This window comes from Dermochelys coriacea, chromosome 3 (assembly GCF_009764565.3).
Source record: "Dermochelys coriacea isolate rDerCor1 chromosome 3, rDerCor1.pri.v4, whole genome shotgun sequence".
Lineage (NCBI taxonomy): Eukaryota > Metazoa > Chordata > Testudines > Dermochelyidae > Dermochelys > Dermochelys coriacea.
This window is the reverse complement of record NC_050070.1, coordinates 93,948,808-93,968,095: the sequence shown is the minus strand read 5'-3', so window position 1 is coordinate 93,968,095 and position 19,288 is coordinate 93,948,808. Positions and strand designations below refer to the sequence as shown.

Genomic DNA, 19,288 nt, shown 5'->3' with positions numbered 1-19,288 from the left:
GATCCAATATGCCAGGGAGTCACTTCTTGTCTCCTCTCCCACAAAGGGAATGGTCAGATCTGTCCCCAGGCCTGACAGAGGAGGAGGAACATAAAGCTCCAGATCCAGCGGTTTGGCCAGAACCTGCAAGACTGGCATTGTTATCCCCAGACAAAGTGGTGACTTCTACATCCCCACTTCACCCCCAAGCACTTCAGGAAATTCCAGGACCTTCTCTGCAGAGTTGCTGGAGAGCTTTAGATTCCTTTCAACGAGATCCAAGACTCCCAGCACAAACTCGTAGGCATCCTGCATGCTCCCAGACCCAACAGAATAGCTCTCCCCATTAATGAAGCCATTCTGGAGCCAGCTAGGACAGTTTGGCACCCCCCCCCCGCCACACACACCTATGCTTCTAGCCCCAAAGGGGCAGAGAAATGTTATCACCCGTCAGCCAAGAGTGCAAAATTTTTGTTTTCTCACATCGCTTGCAGTTCACTGATGGTCTGTTCCACTTCTCTCTCCACCCCTATGGAGAAGAGGAAGAAGCCTGGACCAGTGTCTCCTTTTCGCTGTCTCCTCGGGCAAGAACCTCAAGGGCAGATAGTCCCTTTTTCCCTACTGGAAGAAACAGAGCAGTGGCTCCTGTTCTTCTTTTGTTGGAGAAGCCTGTGGTGCATCAGGAACTCCTGTTAGTGCTTTGGCTTAAAGCCTATAATACAGGGAGCACTGCTGACCATTCTTGCCATGCACATTCCAAGGATGGCAATGTTATGAGTTGCAGACAGCAGCCTGATGCTGTTTACTTGTTAAAATACATATGTTTTGCATGGGTGGAAGACAGTGAAAGTTCTGGGACGAGAATGCAGTGATATTTTATTTATTTATGTATTTACTTAATAAATAAATAAATAGAATAAGTTTAATGGAATTCCATTGGGGTCACTGAATCCTAGTTGTCAACTCTCAGGTATGAGTTTATAAATCCTTTGAATGGACGGTACACATTAAGTGAATTTCTAGTTCACAACTCTCTTCTTAAAGACAAGCTTGTGCCTTCTGGGAGTAAAAACACCAAAAAATGGAAAATAGATTCCTTTTAAAATAACAGTTTTCAGAATGATTCAAATGGGTTATTATTTCTGTGATTCATCCACTTATACGAAATTTGTCTGCCATAGTCACTGAGCTCATTCATTACTTAGCACAGCGAGCCTTGTATCACATCAGACACATTTTAGATATCAAGGTTCTTGACATCCAGTAACTATTGATAACTGTAATAATAATGTAGTTACTCATCTATCACCACTTTCCCCCCTTGCATAGGTGCTCACAACCATTTTAAAGAAATTGTGACTAATAATTTTGTAAAACAAATATAAGAAAACTGGATAAACTATTTTAAAAGCCAAACAGTTTGATGATATTTTTAAAGGAATGTGGGAATTCAAAATTATTTAAAGCTGAAGGTGCCTGAAAAAGTAAAGTTATGAGATACCATTCTATAGTGCAGAATAAGGTAAGATGTATGTATGTCCAGGGGAGCAAGTTCTGCATTTTGTTGTTGCTACAGTAAAACCAAATCATCTGCAAAGCTATTGTGGGTAGTGTCAGAATGTAGATACCTGTCAGATTCACAGAGGAGTTCCCAAACATGGTTAGGTTTCTCCCCTGTTGTAAGAGTTTATAGACCACTAAAGACAATTTAAAGTCACTCTGTCACTTTATAGACAATCATGAAAGAGTGCAGGATGTGCGTAACATTATCATAGCTACTCAGCAGGTGTACATTTGGACTCAGTATTTATTGCAAGGTGAAAACGCTGATGGAAGCCCTACTAAAAGGGAATTACAATATTCAAGCCTTGTCACCCTGAACTCGTTTGTAGCTGTTGTGAAGCTGTTAAAAGATAAATACATGTGCATTCTGTGAAAAGTGAAAGCATTTTCATGCCATCGTGGATCTGTAGCTTTGCATGGAAAGATTATAGTCAAAAACCAATTTCCAGTGGTTTTAACTGGCTTGTGACTTCAGAACATATCCTTTCAATAAATGGGGAATATAAAGGAAGAGAGCCCTTTCTCTTAATGAGCCCTTCATGGCAACCAGACATCTTTGTTCACTGGATTGAAAATGAGGTTCTTGTGATGCAGGCAGAAATATCACCCATCTCCCCTTTATGGCAGAAACTTGAGATGGCAGGATTTACCCAAAGGACATATTGCTTAAAACTTTCCAAGAAGCTACTCTGTTCTGGCAGGTGCTAGGCGTTTGTCCATGTGGTTTCTCTTTTGTTAGGAAAGGATATGTGGAAAATAAAATCATAGGATGTGATTTATTTACATGAATTATCACAGCTAAGAGCTGGAGACCTACAGACTGAAGCACTGGCCAATAATAGAGTGTGTGTCTCTTCTGCTAGTGTGAATTTGAAACATAATGTATGATGAAACTTCAGATGACTTAGGAAGGTCATTATTTGCATGAGGAAATAAATGATGTAAATTCCACCTGTTTACACTGCAGCAAGATACCCTGTTACTTTTCTTTTACCTTAAGTGTTAAATTATATTTCAGTAATACAATTTGGGGTAGAACTGCTAAGGGGTAAATGGTTAGTGCCCTTCAAAGAATGATACACACAGTCCTCTTGTTGTTTAGGGGCAATATCATATTAAAAATAAGTGAGATTTCTTTATCTGTGGTATTAACAATACCATAGGTTATTCAAAGCAAAATTATATTAATGAAATTAACTTATCATGATTTATTCTTTTAATTTGCATTTTGTATTTCTTGTCGCATGCAAAATTACATTTAATAAATGTATTGTTGTCTAATCTTCAAGAGCAGTGTGTTTTGATGATAAAGATCAGGGGGTCTCAAAGTTTCTTGAGTGCAGATAGTTTCTCCATGAGGAGGTTATCTCTTTGAAACTTCTTTTCTATTTAGAATTGTGTGGACCACCTCCTCTCCCAACTTTCCTGTTTTTCCATTGTGAGTACACAATATCCTCATGTTGTTTACAGTAACATTTGCTCCTCTATTGCTTGAAAGACCCCACTGCCACTTTCTCCTCACTAGCTAAGGAACTATGCAAGATGGGAGCTTAAGGCCTCAAGTATAGTTCAGGACCTGTGCAAGACTGGAAATTCAGCCATATAGAGTTCATGAAGTTCCTAGAGCAGCAATCCCACAGCTCAGGACCTTCCATGTACACTGACCTCATCAGCCCCTGCTCCCAAAGCTTCCTTCTTTTTCTGCCTCCCAAAGCCTAGAATCCCCACAACAGACCTCTTCAGACCCTGTTCCCAACCCTGTTTCTCCACTCAGAAACTTTTACCCGTACACCCCCTCAGCCCTTGTTCCCTGAGCTTTACCCTCCCTCTATCTAGAGCTTTTCCTTCATCTTTTCGGGTGGGGAGCACCTACTGCTCCAAGGACTTGCCATTCTTGGATTCTGCTTCCCTTCTCTACCCATCCTTTACATACTCCTCAATCCTATCATCAAGCTGTCCTGCTCCTTTCCTCCCTCACTCCAGTTACCAGCTACATCTGTCTTCCTGGTGCCCTGCTCAAAATGCTGGACACAATTGTTTTTCTCACCTGCATTTCTCTTCAATGACTTGGTCTTCTTTCCCTGCTTTCATTCTTTGTCCACCATTTTAAGAACACTGATAAAAATAATTAAATGATGACTCAGTTGACACTGAGAGAAAAACCTTGTATAAAGTCTTTAATTAAAATATATAGCCTTAATAGGATTTGTATTCAGTAGCTTGTGAATTATAAATTGGACACTTTGCCCATTAGGCTTCTTATTTTGGTTATTATCCATGTGAATTTGCAGGTTTTAAATTGATCACAGTGAGAATTTGCTATTGTCCCTGGAATGCAATAGAAACTCATTCAGATTTTCACAATAAAAGCAATCAGATATAAAGGCTTGTGGCATTTATGTTCCCTAGTTCATGCCAAGACACTTTAGACACAAAAGCTATCTGAGTAATAGTAGAGTTTGGAGGAGAATGAGAAAGTAGTTTCTTTTATGGAGAGAGATTAATTTAACTTTAGAAGAGCTACAATGTTCTGGTTCAGACCAGTTTCAGAGAAACGGTACATATACAAATGCACTGCAGGAAATTAAGTACTAACCCACTTAACCAATAGAGCACATCATAGATGCATTATGTAATTGGAGTTCTAACTGACTGATCATACCCTTAGGGCAGTATATTCTTGCCTAGCAACTTCTGAAACTTAACTATTTTCTCACAAGTTCTGTTGGAGGTAACCATTGCAATTCAAAATTTAAATCAAGATACATTGGTTTATTACAGAATCAACTGAAATATATTTTACATTCTAGGTTGGAAGAAATGACATTCTCTATTGAACTACAAACTGTTAAGAAAAGCCTGGGTGAAGGAAAAGAGGCCGTGATAATCCTTGAAATCTTTCTATAAAATAAATTCCATCCATGTGCCAAAATGAGACCGTTCTCACAGTATATAATGCAGATATTAAAACATGATTGTGTGTGCCTCTTGGCTCCTAGAGGTTGGCTCCCCATTGGTGGAACCTGAATATGCCTCTGAGCTGTGCTAGCCTCCTTGGGTTTGGTTTCTTCACTGTTTTATTTGGGGGGGGGGGGTATCCCCCAAACACCATCCATTTGTAGCATCAAAATTAGATGTCACTCACAATGAATTGTTCAGATCTGTCCTTCATTACATGAGAAATGACAGTTTTTACAATGTTGACATATAAATTATAATCTTTGTCCAAGTTAACACTTCAATGAGGTGAAATGGGGCAATTTACACCTCTCAGAGCCATTCACCTTTCCAGACCCTCTGCAGACTCAAGTAGGCATCTCTACATCAGCTACACTTTGTTCACATTTTTGAGATTTTCTTTCCAGTTGGAGATTTACTTTAAAAAAAAATAAAATAAAGAAAGTTGATATTCTAGAGAACAAGATAGTATCTTCAGAAAGGTGCTTGTCCAACGTACGGACTCTTTCCAAGCACTGAGAGAAATAAGGGTATTATATACAGGAATGCTGATTAGAATCTGGTCTTTTTTTCCCCCTGATCATGTGACATAGAATTGCAAAATGTTACACCCCCAAAAAAGTTACATTGCAAGGCCCTGTGTCCACTGACTCCACTGGTACTTCTTGTGCATATCAGCTGTATGAGACATGAGCAAGCCAGATGCTAGCTGCTTTTGCAGGATCAGATGAAGTGTTTTGGGGAATGAAGTTCCAGGGATGAGTTTGGTACTAAACTTTATCTGCATGATTGAATGTGACTGGTGAAGAGACTGTGTGGATATAAAGTGGAGGCAGAGTACTGGGAGGCATAACCTAAGCACAGTGAAGACCCAATTGTTGTAAAGACTATAGGCGAGAGACAGGAATAAAACAAAAAAGTGGAAAAACATTACTGAAAAAGCCATTGAGACTGACTGAGTAACTATGTGAAGAGAGATAAAAGACAAAAGATCAGATTGAGACCAGGAGGAACCAGCAGAGATGATGAAATGGATGAAATCCTAGCTCTGTTGAAGTAATTGGGAATTATGCCATTGACTTCAATGGAGTTAGGATTTCACCTTGATCTTTTATTTTGTTCTCCTGCAACAAAAATCTCAGATTTAAAATTGTTATTAAAGCTAATGTTAAAAGATTACATAATACACAGGTTAAGAAAAGAGCGTCTGTACATCTGGGTATAACTACATAACATCTAATCCTTAGTTGCCAACTTTAATTCCACCAGAGGACTTTGTAAAGCAAAATAACTAATTAACTTGTAAAGTGATACTTCGGCACTGTTCTGAAATGATCTTAAACCTAGCCTTTGCAATATATTACAGCAAAGGGGAAAGAAACAAATGTAAGTCCTATAATCCTGCCTCATATTAAATATTGAGAAACTATTAAAGTCAGCACATATTATTCGGAAAGACATTGACTGAGGATTTAATTATTTGGAGATAACAAGGGAATTTCCTTGTTAATTAATTTGGAAGAATTATTAATGTTAATAGTTAAGTAGTGTAATCAGCTTTTCAGATTTATTCTGAATTGGTTAAATAAATCCCAGTGACAAGGAAACAATTTATAATGAGTAAACTGTTAAAATCCTGAGACTGGTTTAAAATAAATGATGTACAATGTAATAATTCTGTGAAAACCAAAAAGAAAATATTCTCGCTCAGTTCAAAGCAATAAGGTTACTTGCAAGAGGTGTGTTTGTTGTAGGATCATTTAAATTTGAATATTAAGATCTTATTAAGAAGTAAAAAATAAGAAAATTCGTAAAAGGTAATTTTCTTGCTAAAAGAAACAAGATAGCTTGTTGATTCCTAAAAATAAAAGTCAATTGCAATTGCTTGACTTCATTTCTGAAGAGTTACTTTTAAAACCTCGAAAGGGGATTATCAAGGCCCTGATCCTTTAGTAAGATGTGTCCAGGCTCAGGTGCACTCCTGGAAAAAAAAACAAATAGTCTTCAACAGGGCTCAACACACACATGCGCCTATGCTCATTTAATGGCATGATCGGGGATTTAACTAGCCTCTAATAACTTTGATAAGATTGGTGATAGAGCTGGCTGGAAAACACAGTTTCACATCTTTTTGAAAATTTTAGATTGAAAAAAAAATTAAAAAAACAAAACAAAAAACACCATTGCCAGCTTGATTCCCACAGGGGAGCCTGGGGAGCTGGTTGCCCAGGTAGTTGGGAAGCCCAGGGAGCCAGCTGTCCAGGGATTCAGGCAGCCTGGGGAGCTGGCGACCCAGGTAGGAGGTCTCCTAGAGGACTGGAAATCCGATGGAACCCGGTATCCCACCATGCCAGCTGCTGGGGATCCTGGCAAACCATGACCCAGGCAGCTCAAGGAAGCTGGGAGCAGCGCAGCACAGCAGTCTGCAAGCTAGTCAGCCAGGGAGATGGGCAGTGTAGCAGTCCATGAGCAGAGCACGGGAGCAGAATGGGCTGGCAGGGTGCTAGATAAGCAGGTAGGCTGTTTCATCAGTAAACTTTCAGCCAGTGGTAGTTGATAATTTTTCTATAACATGACCTTATGTTTGAAATGGCAGTCAGTTTAACCACCTGTAAACAGCTGTTTAGAACCCAATCTTTTAACAAATTGCACTTGTGGGAAGAAATCATTCCCCCCTTTATTTTGCTCAGGTGTATATATCCATTGTTCTTTTAATTGCTGCTTTGCTTAGATATACTGTGTTGTGTGTCAGACTGGCTTTCTACTGTTTATCACTCTGCCTAAATCCCAAGAAATAATTTTTGTTTCCTGGTCTAAAGGTTTTCAGAGGATGCCATATTTAAAGAAAAAAAATCATAGAATTTTGAGTGTTGGGATGACACTGAAGGTGGCTAACCCTTACAGAGTTTCTGCTGTAAATATTTCATGTTGGGAACATTTATCACTCTAGTTCTTCAGTTTTTGAAGCCAAAGTTAGAAATGATTACTAGTGAAATATGGAAGTGCTGTCAGTTTGTGCTATTGCACTGTAGAAAAAGTGGCAAAACCGATGTAATTTGCCATAACTTTTTGTAAAAAGTAAAGAGAAGCAGCATTTTACAGTTGAGAGAATCTAATCATAGATAGAGCACAATTAATCTTATTTTGTCATGACACAAATTGTCAGTTTTAATTTTAATGAGACTCTCTCTCCTTTGTATAGTAGAGAGAGGGAAATTGGCTTTAATAACAAGCCAAAAGGAACAGTAAAGAACAGTCTTTGGAACTGCCTTTCTTATCATTAGGAAGAATTCTTGCATAAATATCTGTGAACTATTGTACAAATTTGTTTTTAAAGCTAAAATTAATTCATAATGAAAGCTGAACCTGGTTATGATTTTAGTTAACATATACCAATATTCTATGGAAAAATCTATGTTAAAGTTACATTAAGTTGCAAATCAAGCACTCAGAAGTTAGGAATGTGAGAATTAAGGTTGCTCCCAGTATCTGAGAGCATCAATTGCAGGGAAAGTCATGCAGCGCTGGACTGGAGCATACTCAGTACACATATAATGTTCAGAGACTTTAGCTGCCAAACTCTAACAAGTCTCTACTGACAACGTGCAAATTGCAGTTTTCCAGAAGCTCATAAATTGGCCAAATTTGGGCATATTTTCATACTAGCAAAAGGCATCAGCACAACCCTCCCTGCCAGATTTCAAGCCCTAGTGCTAAAGCACAGACATGCTAGCGCTTCCCTATGAAATGAATGTAGGAATTCTTTTTAACGTGGGCAAGAACAATATATTTTTCCCTAATCTCGTTCTCAGAAATGGCTGATTTTTTTTTTTTTTCAAATTAATCATGGGGCACATACCCATCAGGTGAAATTTCAGCCCAAAAAGTTTGGCAAAGTTATTAGGAGCTGAAAACAGGGTTTTATAATAGCAAATGACAGTCCATCTTAACTACAGGCATTGCAGCCTGTGCCACCTCACATGCTTCATCTTGTTGTACTGTTAAGTGTTCCACAAACCCATATCAGTGCTGCCAACTCTCATAATTATAGCATGAGTCTGACAATATTTGGTGTTAGAATCATGCAGTTCTGTGATTTTTCTTTCTCTCTTTTCTAGCCTTCATGGTTGTGCAAAAAGATTTTAAAATGTGATCCAACTGCACATAAAAGACTCAGAAAAACACAAGGCAAATAAAAATAACCCCAAATAATAATTAATTAATATAAACCTCATGAGTTTTAAGCCAACCTTATTATTCTTTGGAACATGACTTTTGATTTTTGAATGTTGGGGTTTGCAGTGCTGCTGTAGATTAGAATATCTATTCAGTTCCTGTTCTTTAGGTACTTCAGGTCTACTGGACCACAGATACCTAACTGTGGTAGTACTGTTGCTGCTGGGAAGGAAAGAGCGGTCATGTACTAATAACTTGTCAGAAATATACAAAGTGTAGCCACATGGAGCACTTATGAATGCCAATATCAAGGCACTTCCCCATTCTCAGTAGGAGGTGGTGTGGGAATTCTGGAGGTGAGACATGACCCAGAGTCCCCCATCAGACGTGGTGGGTATAAAGACCTGGGATAAAGCACAAAAAATCCTGCTTCCTATCTCCACAGTTGGATTGGTTACTTCCCCCATGTGATGGTGAACAGCCAGCATGGGATATTCATGATTGTTATTTATGGAGTGCTGAACAATCTTCTTTTCATGAGAGCATTTGAGGACTGCTCAAACACTGGCTAAGATGATAGCAAAGAGATGGAGGAGTCAGCTGAGTTTCCTGTTCCTCTCTGAACAGTACTAGTGTCTGTACTCATTCCCTGTGCAGCTAAGGAGCAATAGCCCTCAGGCCTATCTGTAGCTTGTAGCTTTTTTACTATTTATTTTAAAAAATGTTGCTATGATAAAGCTGATTTGTGTTACAAAAAACACAATGTGTGTTTCATTTTTATTTTAGATAGTGATCTCAACAAGCTGTTGGCATCCTTAAAAAATCCAGATAAACAGCTAGTATGGATTGAAAACTGTAGAAGACAATTTTGCAAAATCATGAAAGCCAAACCTGATGTCATCAATGGAACCAGTGAGTATATATTTTTTCCCATTAGGCACTGGTAAACAACTGTTTTTCACATTTTCACTGAGGACTGCATTGCTTTTACCGTATCTAATTATGCATTGACATTGGTTATTTTTTTTCCCTTACTATCAGCAAATTACTGTTTCTCAAGGTTCAGCCAATACATTTTAGAAAAGGACCAAATGGATGAGAAAAGTTTCATTTCTTTTAACAACACTGTTTAGGAAGAACAGGGATTGGTATTTTGCTTGTGATCTCAGGTTAGCATTGTCATACATTAACATTCAGATGTAAAGGCTACCACTTTGTCACACCTTAAAATATAACATCAGGGAAAGATGCTGCAGCACTGGAAATACTGGTGGACTAATGCACTCAGTACCATTTTTATTACTGGTTTCAGAGTAGCAGCCGTGTTAGTCTGTATTCGCAAAAAGAAAAGGAGTACTTGTGGCACCTTAGAGACTAACAAATTTATTAGAGCATAAGCTTTCGTGAGCTACAGCTCACTTCATCGGATGCATTTGGTGGAAAAAGCAGAGGAGAGATTTATATACACACACACAGAGAACATGAAACAATGGGTTTATCATACACACTGTAAGGAGAGTGATCACTTAAGATAAGCCATCACCAGCAGCAGGGGGGGGGAAGGAGGAAAACCTTTCATGGTGACAAGCAAGGTAGGCTAATTCCAGCAGTTAACAAGAATATCAGAGGAACAGTGGGGGGGGAGGGAGAAATACCATGGGGAAATAGTTTTACTTTGTGTAATGACTCATCCATTCCCAGTCTCTATTCAAGCCTAAGTTAATTGTATCCAGTTTGCAAATTAATTCCAATTCAGCAGTCTCTCGTTGGAGTCTGTTTTTGAAGCTTTTTTGTTGAAGTATAGCCACTCTTAGGTCTGTGATCGAGTGACCAGAGAGATTGAAGTGTTCTCCAATTGGTTTTTGAATGTTATAATTCTTGACGTCTGATTTGTGTCCATTCATTCTTTTACGTAGAGACTGTCCAGTTTGGCCAATGTACATGGCAGAGGGGCATTGCTGGCACATGATGGCATATATCACATTGGTAGATGCGCAGGTGAACGAGCCTCTGATATTGTGGCTGATGTGATTAGGCCCTATGATGGTATCCCCCGAATAGATATGTGGACAGAGTTGGCAACGGGCTTTGTTGCAAGGATAGGTTCCTGGGTTAGTGGTTCTGTTGTGTGGTGTGTGGTTGCTGGTGAGTATTTGCTTCAGATTGGGGGGCTGTCTGTAAGCAAGGACTGGTCTGTCTCCCAAGATCTGAGAGAGCGATGGCTCGTCCTTCAGGATAGGTTGTAGATCCTTGATGATGCGTTGGAGAGGTTTTAGTTGGGGGCTGAAGGTGATGGCTAGTGGCGTTCTGTTGTTTTCTTTGTTGGGCCTGTCCACAAAGACTCGAAGATCTCTTTAGTGAATGATAAGAGCTAATTTAGACTCCATAATTTTGTATGTGTAGTTGGGATTATGTTTTCCAAAGTGCACTGCTTTGCATTCATCAACATTGAATTGGATCTGCCATTTTCCTGCCCAGTCTCCCAGTTTTGTGAGATCCTCTTCACAGTCTTCTTTGAACTTAACTATCATGAATAGTTTTGTGTGGTCTGCAAACTTTGCCATCTCACTGTTGACCCCTTTTTTTCCAGAACATTTATGAATATGTTGAACAGCACTGGTCCTAGTACAGATCCCTGAGGAACCTGACCATTTCTCTCTCTCCATTGTGAAAAGTGACCATTTATTCCTACCCTTTCTTTTCTGTCTTTTAACCTGTTTCTGATCCATGAGAGGTCCTTTCCTCTTATCTTCTGACTTCTTACTTTGCTAAAGAGCCTTTGATGAGGGACCTTGTCAAAGGCTTTTTGAAAATCCATTACCCTATATCCACTGGATCACCCTTGTCTACGTGAATTCTAATTACAAGAATTCTAATAGAGTTGTGAGGCATGGTTTCCCTTTACAAAAGCCATGTTGACTCTTCCCAAGCAAGTTGTGGTCATCTGTGTGTCTGATAATTTTGTTCTTGACTGTAGTTTCAATCAGTTTGCCTGGTACTGAGGTTAGGTTTACCAGCCTGTAATTGCCAAGATTGCCTCTGGAGACGTTTTTAAAAATTGGTGGTATTAGCTATCCTCCAGTCATCTGGTGCAGAGGCTGAATTAAGTGATAGATTACATATCACACTTAGTAGGTCAACAACTCCTAACACAAACAGCAACTCCTAATGGGCCTGACAAATTCACTGTACCTGACGTATCACTGTCATGGTATTTGCCCATAAATGATGTTGTCAGACTCCTTAGGTCTTGAACCTAGGCCTACAAGGTTGCTGAGTGAAAACCTTACCCTCTGTGCCATAACATTGCAAGGTCAGATGAGGAAACTGCAACTGAGACCTCATTACCAGAGGCTACACCTGCTGAATCAGTGGGATCAAGTGACTAGAAGCAGACTGCTTTGACCCCACTTGGCATAAATCATCTTATTCCTATCCCACCCTTTGTCTGAACAACTAGTTGCTAGGTCTCTTACCACCGAGCTCTCTGAGACCAAGTTCTTGCTTCTTTGCTTGGCTTCTACTCCTTGTTCCTTTCACCACCCCTCATCTCCTCTCCTTCCATGCCCTGCTCTTTGTTTCTGATTCCTTTCCTTGACCCCTGCAGCTGTCTCCATCCTTGACCTTTGATGTGACTTTTGAGTCTGACTACAGCTTAATCCTTAGCATGACTCTGGCTTTGAGACTTGGTGTGGCCTCTTGACTCTGGTTTTCAGTTTGGTGTGACTCCCAACCATGACCCTGATTCTACCCTTGGCTTTGACCGCTTAGTCCTGCCCTATTACAAAAAGAAAAGGAGTACTTGTGGGACTAACAAATTTATTTGAGCATAAGCTTTCGTGAGCTACAGCTCACTCTTACAGGCTCTGTCATGTGAAGTCTCTAATAAAAGCTTTTATCATACTGATCCTCATAATCATAACAAGCTGCATGTACAAATAATATTTAAGAAGTTGTGTATATGTACTAAAAAATCTGATTTAAAGTCTATCACTAACCAAAGAGAAAAATAGCTTTCTTCCAGACAGGAGGTAAAATGTGTATCTGTCAAAATGTAAATTAAGCATTGTAAGCCAGCACAGTGAAGCCCCATTTACATGGGAAGTCAACAGGAGTGTGGGAAGTCAATAGGGAGACAAGACGCATGAAATTGAACCATAGGGGGTTGCCCTGTCTCATGAGGCAGACAGTGAACTTTGGGGAATTTAAGAGAGACAAAAAAGCACCTAGTTCTGCACTAAGCAAGTAAATGGATAACATGTTTACATTTACAAAAAGGGCATCCCATCCAGCCCTGCTTGAAAATGCTGCAAAGGACATTTGGGGTGAGATAACTTTAACAAGCTAACCATCTGTCTAAAGTAGCTTAAGTTTAGTATCTAAGAACCTTATGATTGTTTTATATGCAACCCTTTTGTTTCCATTATCCTTAATCTCTATCTCTTAAATCTTAATCTCTGATGATAAATTTATGATTGTTTTCATTATAAATGTAACTCAATGCTCTGGTCTTATACAAAGAGCTGATCCTATGTTGAATCATTCAAGCTGGTAAGTACACTGTTCCTTTGGGAACAGCATACCTGGTTTTACTGTGTGTGATCACTGCATAATGGGCTGAACACTACAGGGGGAATGCTTCACAGGGACTAGGGAATTGGGGTGCACCGTTTGGTAACTTGCAAGGCAAAGTAAGGGCTGGCATAGCTCAGAGAAGATTGTTTGGGTAACAGACCTCAGGAGGGTCAGGGAGCTAACACCCAGTTAAGCACCAGCAAATCTCTCTGTCTGGAGTCAGGGAGGTAACAAGGTGATTCTCAGTTCTGGGCACCCTGAGAACCATCAGATTCACCCCTGCAGGTGACCGACTGAACCCCTGAAGCATAAGATTTTAGGAACATCTGACATGAACCAGAAGGGCCCAGGACTGCTGAGCCCTTCTCTCACCATTACAAGCAACATGGTTATATGATTGCACTCATAAATTTGTTCAGTTCTCTCTTTAAAAAAATTAAGTTGTTTGCCCCCACGACTCCTTGTTCTTGTGCCAGAATTATCCTTTAGATTAAATACCTCTCTCTTCATTCTCCCTGATGTTTATCAGCCTGATGTATTTATAGAGAGCAAGCATATCCCCTCTCTGCCTTCATTTTGCTAAGCCAAACAATCTCTTTTTAGTGTAATAAAATAAGTCCTCCTGATCTCCTCTTCTCTGCAGTTATCCAGTTTGAATTAATCTTTTTTGAAAGTGGATGACCAGAATTGTACACAGTATTCCAAATAAGATTTTACCAGTGCCTTGTACTATGGCATTAATACTTCTTTGTCTCTACAGGAAATGCCTCACCTGATGTATCTTAGGATTACATTTGCCTTTTTCGCAGCCACATTATAGTGGCTCATAGTGATGCTGTGATCAACCGACACAGCCAGGTCTCTCTCCTCCTCAGTAACTTCCAACTGATGAGCCCCTGTTTTATAGCAGAGCCAGGGTCAGGGAGATATTATGAGATTCTTAGTGGATGACCTTGCACTACTATTAAATTTCATCCCATTTGCATTACTTCAGTCTTCAAGGTCATTCAGTTCTTCCTGTGCTTTGGTACCTGTGTTGTCAGTGCTCTGTTGCATATATATCCGTCTTAATCTTCTTCTTCCAGTTTTGTTAACTCCAATACCTTCCTCAGTGCACTAGCTGTGATCATTTTCAATGTTTGGGACCAGGCTCTTTTTTCTGACTTTTTATGATGTTTTGATACCAGTGTTTCAAGGAGTTCCCACATCTGTCTTGCACTTCTGATATGAGGGTTTTCCAGTGCCTGTGTGAAGAACATGGGTTTAAAATTTCTAATACTTTTATGAATATGTGATCTAGTTATTAAGGTAATCATGTATAGTGTAGTGAGGCGAGGACTCACCGGTGCGGCGCCTCCGGTTGGTCATCTGGGAATTAGCTCTTTTCCAGCGCACGGAGCGCTCTCTGCTGGCCAGTGTCTCGCCTGCTGCTGGCCCCGTGACCCTCCCAGACTCAAGTGCCCTTTACATCAGTGTTCTGCCCCAGCAGTACCCCCATACGACCTGGGTCTCCCCTCCCAGGGGACCTCCCAACCTTCTAAACCCACCTCGCTTCAGTGGCTACTGCCAGTCATCATCTAGCCCTTGCTCACTGGGGCAGACTGCAGTCTGTAATGGCCATTCATCATTGGCAAGGGGTTAGGACCTGCTGTCTTTGCCTATCTTGGTCTGTACCTCTGTAGACCCAGTACCCTTGATAGGCTTTCAACAAGGCCTGCAGCCTGGAGGTTTACCAGGCTGGAGCTCCCCAGCTCCTTTGCCCTTCCCCAGCACTGCTACGCTTCAGGTACCTTGTTCCCAGGCAGCTAGCCCTTCCCACTCCAGGGATAGAGTGAGACTTCTCCAGCTTCTGGCCCACAGTCCTCTTATCAAGGCCAGCTGGGCCTTAATTAAGCTGGCCACAGCTGTAGCTGCTTCCCCAATCAGCCTAGCTTGTCTGCTTTTAACCTCTGTTTTACTGGAGTGGGGCAGATGCCCACTCCAATAGCCATTTTAGATTATTGAAATGTGTGAATGAACTAGTTCAGTTTAATAAGGGACTGTTAGGAAAGAAGCAGGAAATTAAACAATAGTCAGTGATAATCCATTTCTAGATAAAGAATTTCAAGGGAGCTGAGGAAACAATATCCCAGTCCAGATATAGGAGTGGCTTAGCTAATTGGAATTTACAAAACTTGCAAGGAAAGAATAAGGCTTAGGTAAGACCCAGGTTTGTGGTTCCTTTGGGTGATGAAACAAGTTTTGTTTGTTTGTTTGAATCTATTTTGAGTCACTTTAATCAGCTGCTGGTGACCAAAAGCGAAATCTTGTGGGGAACCAAGGTCAAAAGTACCTGCCAGAGGAGCCGCATTTGGGAAACTGGGAGATGCAACTGAGATATCTGGTCTAAGAGTGGCTTCGACCCTTAAAAGAAGTGAAGGAAGCCAAGCCTGTCACCTGGCAAGTGCATTTGAGAAGGATTGAAAAGAGATCTAAAGTGCAGCTCACCTGTAACTGTGCTAGCCTGCCTTAGTGCCTTTGGTGCCTGTGTTTGGCAGCAGACTATGCCAATGACTGACTACAAAATCATTACATTATCATCTGGGAATTGACCACAAAATCAAAGGATGCCAGGTTCGCTTCCAGATGTGATCCTGAGCTTCATGAAAGAATGATAAATGTCTCCAATCCCTTTTCAGGACACCCCAAGCAGTTTCCACTATGTCCAGGATGAAGCTGCCCCAGAATATTTTGAAGGATAAATCCTTGAAACAGAAGTAGGAGTCAGCCCAGACACCCGATTACCTGTAAGTCAGTGTCACTACCAAACCCCACTTTCCCTCTGGGAATAGTAATGGAGCAGCTTTCTCATGGAAATATTCCACACTTCCTTGTTTGAAGTCAAGGTCTTTGTCAAATATAAGCTACTCAACACACTGAGCCCTAATATTTGGAAGTTGATGGTAATGGGTGTTCCTATTGTTCATTCATATTCTTGGGTTGGAGACAGTGATTCCAGATGCAATATGTGCTCATCAATTTAGCTAAGTCACACTAGGCTACAAATTCTTCAAGCTTCAGCATTGAGATGTTCCTCTGGCCATACATTAGCATTTGCAATTGAAAAAAATATGTCCACCCTGACCAGGTAATTGGCTGTCTCTCCTACCTTCAGCACAAAAGGTTGTTGTTGGAAATAATGATGGCTGGAGAGAAGGTAGGCTGTTCTCATGGTGCTGCACCCAAAACCGTGACCTTCAGCATTGGGATTTTTTTTGTGTCATTTTTACCAAGCCATGGTTGCAGTCCACAAAGCTGTAGATCACTAGGGCTTGTTAAACAATGGCCTGGTGAAGCTATGGAAGAAAGCCTCGAACCCGATGAAATCTCTCTCCACCATGGAAATATTACGAACTCAGAAGGCTGATGAATGAGAGTTGATGGGAATATAAACATCTGTGTTGGTAATGCACAAAAAGGAGTGGAATCCATCTCATTCTGTGCTGATGAGATTAAAGAGGAGTATTTTTGCCACTAAAGTAGGAATGGATACAACTCACAGAGGAACAGAACTGTTGAGTAAAAAGGTGGCATTTTCAGAAAGTCACTTTTCAAAGGTTTCAGCGTAGCAGCCGTGTTAGTCTGTATTCACAAAAAGAAAAGGAGTACTTGTGGCACCTTAGAGACTAACAAATTTATTAGAGCATAAGCTTTCGTGAGCTACAGCTCACTTCATCGGATGCATTTGGTGGAAAAAACAGAGGGGAGATTGATATACACACACACAGAGAACATGAAACAATGGGTTTATCATACACACTGTAAGGAGAGTGATCACTTAAGATAAGCCATCACCAGCAGCAGGGGGGGGGAAAGGAGGAAAACCTTTCATGGTGACAAGCAAGGTAGGCTATTTCCAGCAGTTAACAAGAATATCTGAGGAACAGTGGGGGGTGGTGGGGGGGAGAAATAACATAGGGAAATAGTTTTATTTTGTGAAATGACTCATCCATTCCCAGTCTCTATTCAAGCCTAAATTAATTGTATCCAGTTTGCAAATTAATTCCAATTCAGCAGTCTCTCGTTGGAGTCTGGTTTTTGAAGCTTTTTTGTTGAAGGATGGCCACTCGTAGGTCTGTAATCGAGTGACCAGAGAGATTGAAGTGTTCTCCAACTGGTTTTTGAATGTTATAATTCTTGACGTCTGATTTGTGTCCATTCATTCTTTTACGTAGAGACTGTCCAGTTTGGCCAATGTACATGGCAGAGGGGCATTGCTGGCACATGATGGCATATATCACATTGTTAGATGCGCAGGTGAACGAGCCTCGGATAGTGTGGCTGATGTGATTAGGCCCTATGATGGTGTCCCCTGAATAGATATGTGGACAGAGTTGGCAACGGGCTTTGTTGCAAGAATAGGTTCCTGGGTTGGTGGTTCTGTTGTGTGGTGTGTGGTTGCTGGTGAGTATTTGCTTCAGATTGGGGGGCTGTCTGTAAGCAAGGCCTGGTCTGTCTCCCAAGATCTGTGAGAGTGATGGGTCGTCCTTCAGGATAGGTTGTAGATCCTTGATGATGCGTTGGAGAGGGGGCTGGGGTTGGGTTAGTTGGGGGCTGAAGGTGATGGCTAGTGGCATTCTGTTGTTTTCTTTGTTGGGCCTGTCCTGTAGTAGGTGACTTCTGGGTAATCTTCTGGCTATGTCAATCTGTTTCTTCACTTCAGCAGGTGGATATTGTAGTTGTAGGAATGCATGATGGAGATCTTGTAGGTGTTTGTCTCTGTCTGAGGGGTTGGAGCAAATGCGGTTATATCGTAGAGCTTGGCTGTAGACAATGGATCGTGTGGTATGCTCTGGATGAAAGCTAGAGGCATGTAGGTAGGAATAGCGGTCAGTAGGTTTCCGATATAGGGTGGTGTTTATGTGACCATTGCTTATTAGCACCGTAGTGTCCAGGAATTGGATCTCTTGTGTGTACTGGTCCAGGCTGAGGTTGATGGTGGGATGGAAATTGTTGAAATCATGTTGGAATTCCTCAAGGGCTTCTTTTCCATGGGTCCAGATGAAGATGTCATCAATGTAGCGCAAGTAGAGTAGGGGCATTAGGAGATGAGAGCTGAGGAAGTGTTGTTCTGAGTCAGCCATAAAAATGTTGGCATACTGTGGGGCCATGCGGGTACCCATCGCAGTGCTGCTGATTTGAAGGTATACATTGTCCCCAAATGTGAAATAGTTATGGGTGAGGACAAAGTCACAAAGTTCAGCCATCAGGTTAGCCGTGACAGTATCGGGGATACTGTTCCTGACGGCTTGTAGTCCATCTTTGTGTGGAATGTTGGTGTAGAGGGCTTCTACATCCATAGTGGCTAGGATGGTGTTTTTAGGAAGATCACCAATGGACTGTAGTTTCCTCAGGAAGTCAGTGGTGTCTCGAAGATAGCTGGGAGTGCTGGTAACCTAGGGCCTGAGGAGGGAGTCTACATAGCCAGACAATCCTGCTGTCAGGGTGCCAATGCCTGAGATGATGGGGCTTCCAGGATTTCCAGGTTTATGGATCTTGGGTAGCAGATAAAATACCCCCGGTCGGGGTTCCAGGGGTGTGTCTGTGCGGATTTGTTCTTGTGCTTTTTCAGGGAATTTCATGAGCAAATGCTGTAGTTTCTTTTGGTAACTCTCAGTGGGATCAGAGGGTAATGGCTTGTAGAAAGTGGTGTTGGAGAGCTGCCTAGTAGCCTCTTGATCATACTCCGACCTATTCATGATGATGACAGCACCTCCTTTGTCAGCCTTTTTGATTATGATGTCAGAGTTGTTTCTGAGGCTGTGGATGGCATTGTGTTCTGCATGGCTGAGGTTATGGGGCAAGCGATGCTGCTTTTCCACAATTTCAGCTCGTGCACGTCGGCGGAAGCACTTGAATAGAGACTGAGAATGGATGAGTCATTACACAAAGTAAAACTATTTCCCCATGTTATTTCTCCCCCCCCCACTGTTCCTCAGATATTCTTGTTAACTGCTGGAAATAGCCTACCTTGCTTGTCACCATGAAAGGTTTTCCT

General features: G+C 41.1%; 1 protein-coding gene across 12 annotated transcripts in view; it reads left to right on the top strand.

The window, feature by feature from the left end:
- The window catches only part of TBC1D32 (TBC1 domain family member 32), a 199,474-nt gene that overhangs the window by 106,740 nt on the left and 73,446 nt on the right, over positions 1–19,288 (top strand). For all 12 annotated transcript variants that reach the window (XM_043510889.1, XM_038396853.2, XM_043510892.1 and 9 more), the window contains one exon: positions 9,463–9,588. In XM_043510889.1, coding sequence (XP_043366824.1) covers positions 9,463–9,588 — 126 coding nt within the window. The remainder of the gene's footprint in view (positions 1–9,462; positions 9,589–19,288) is intronic.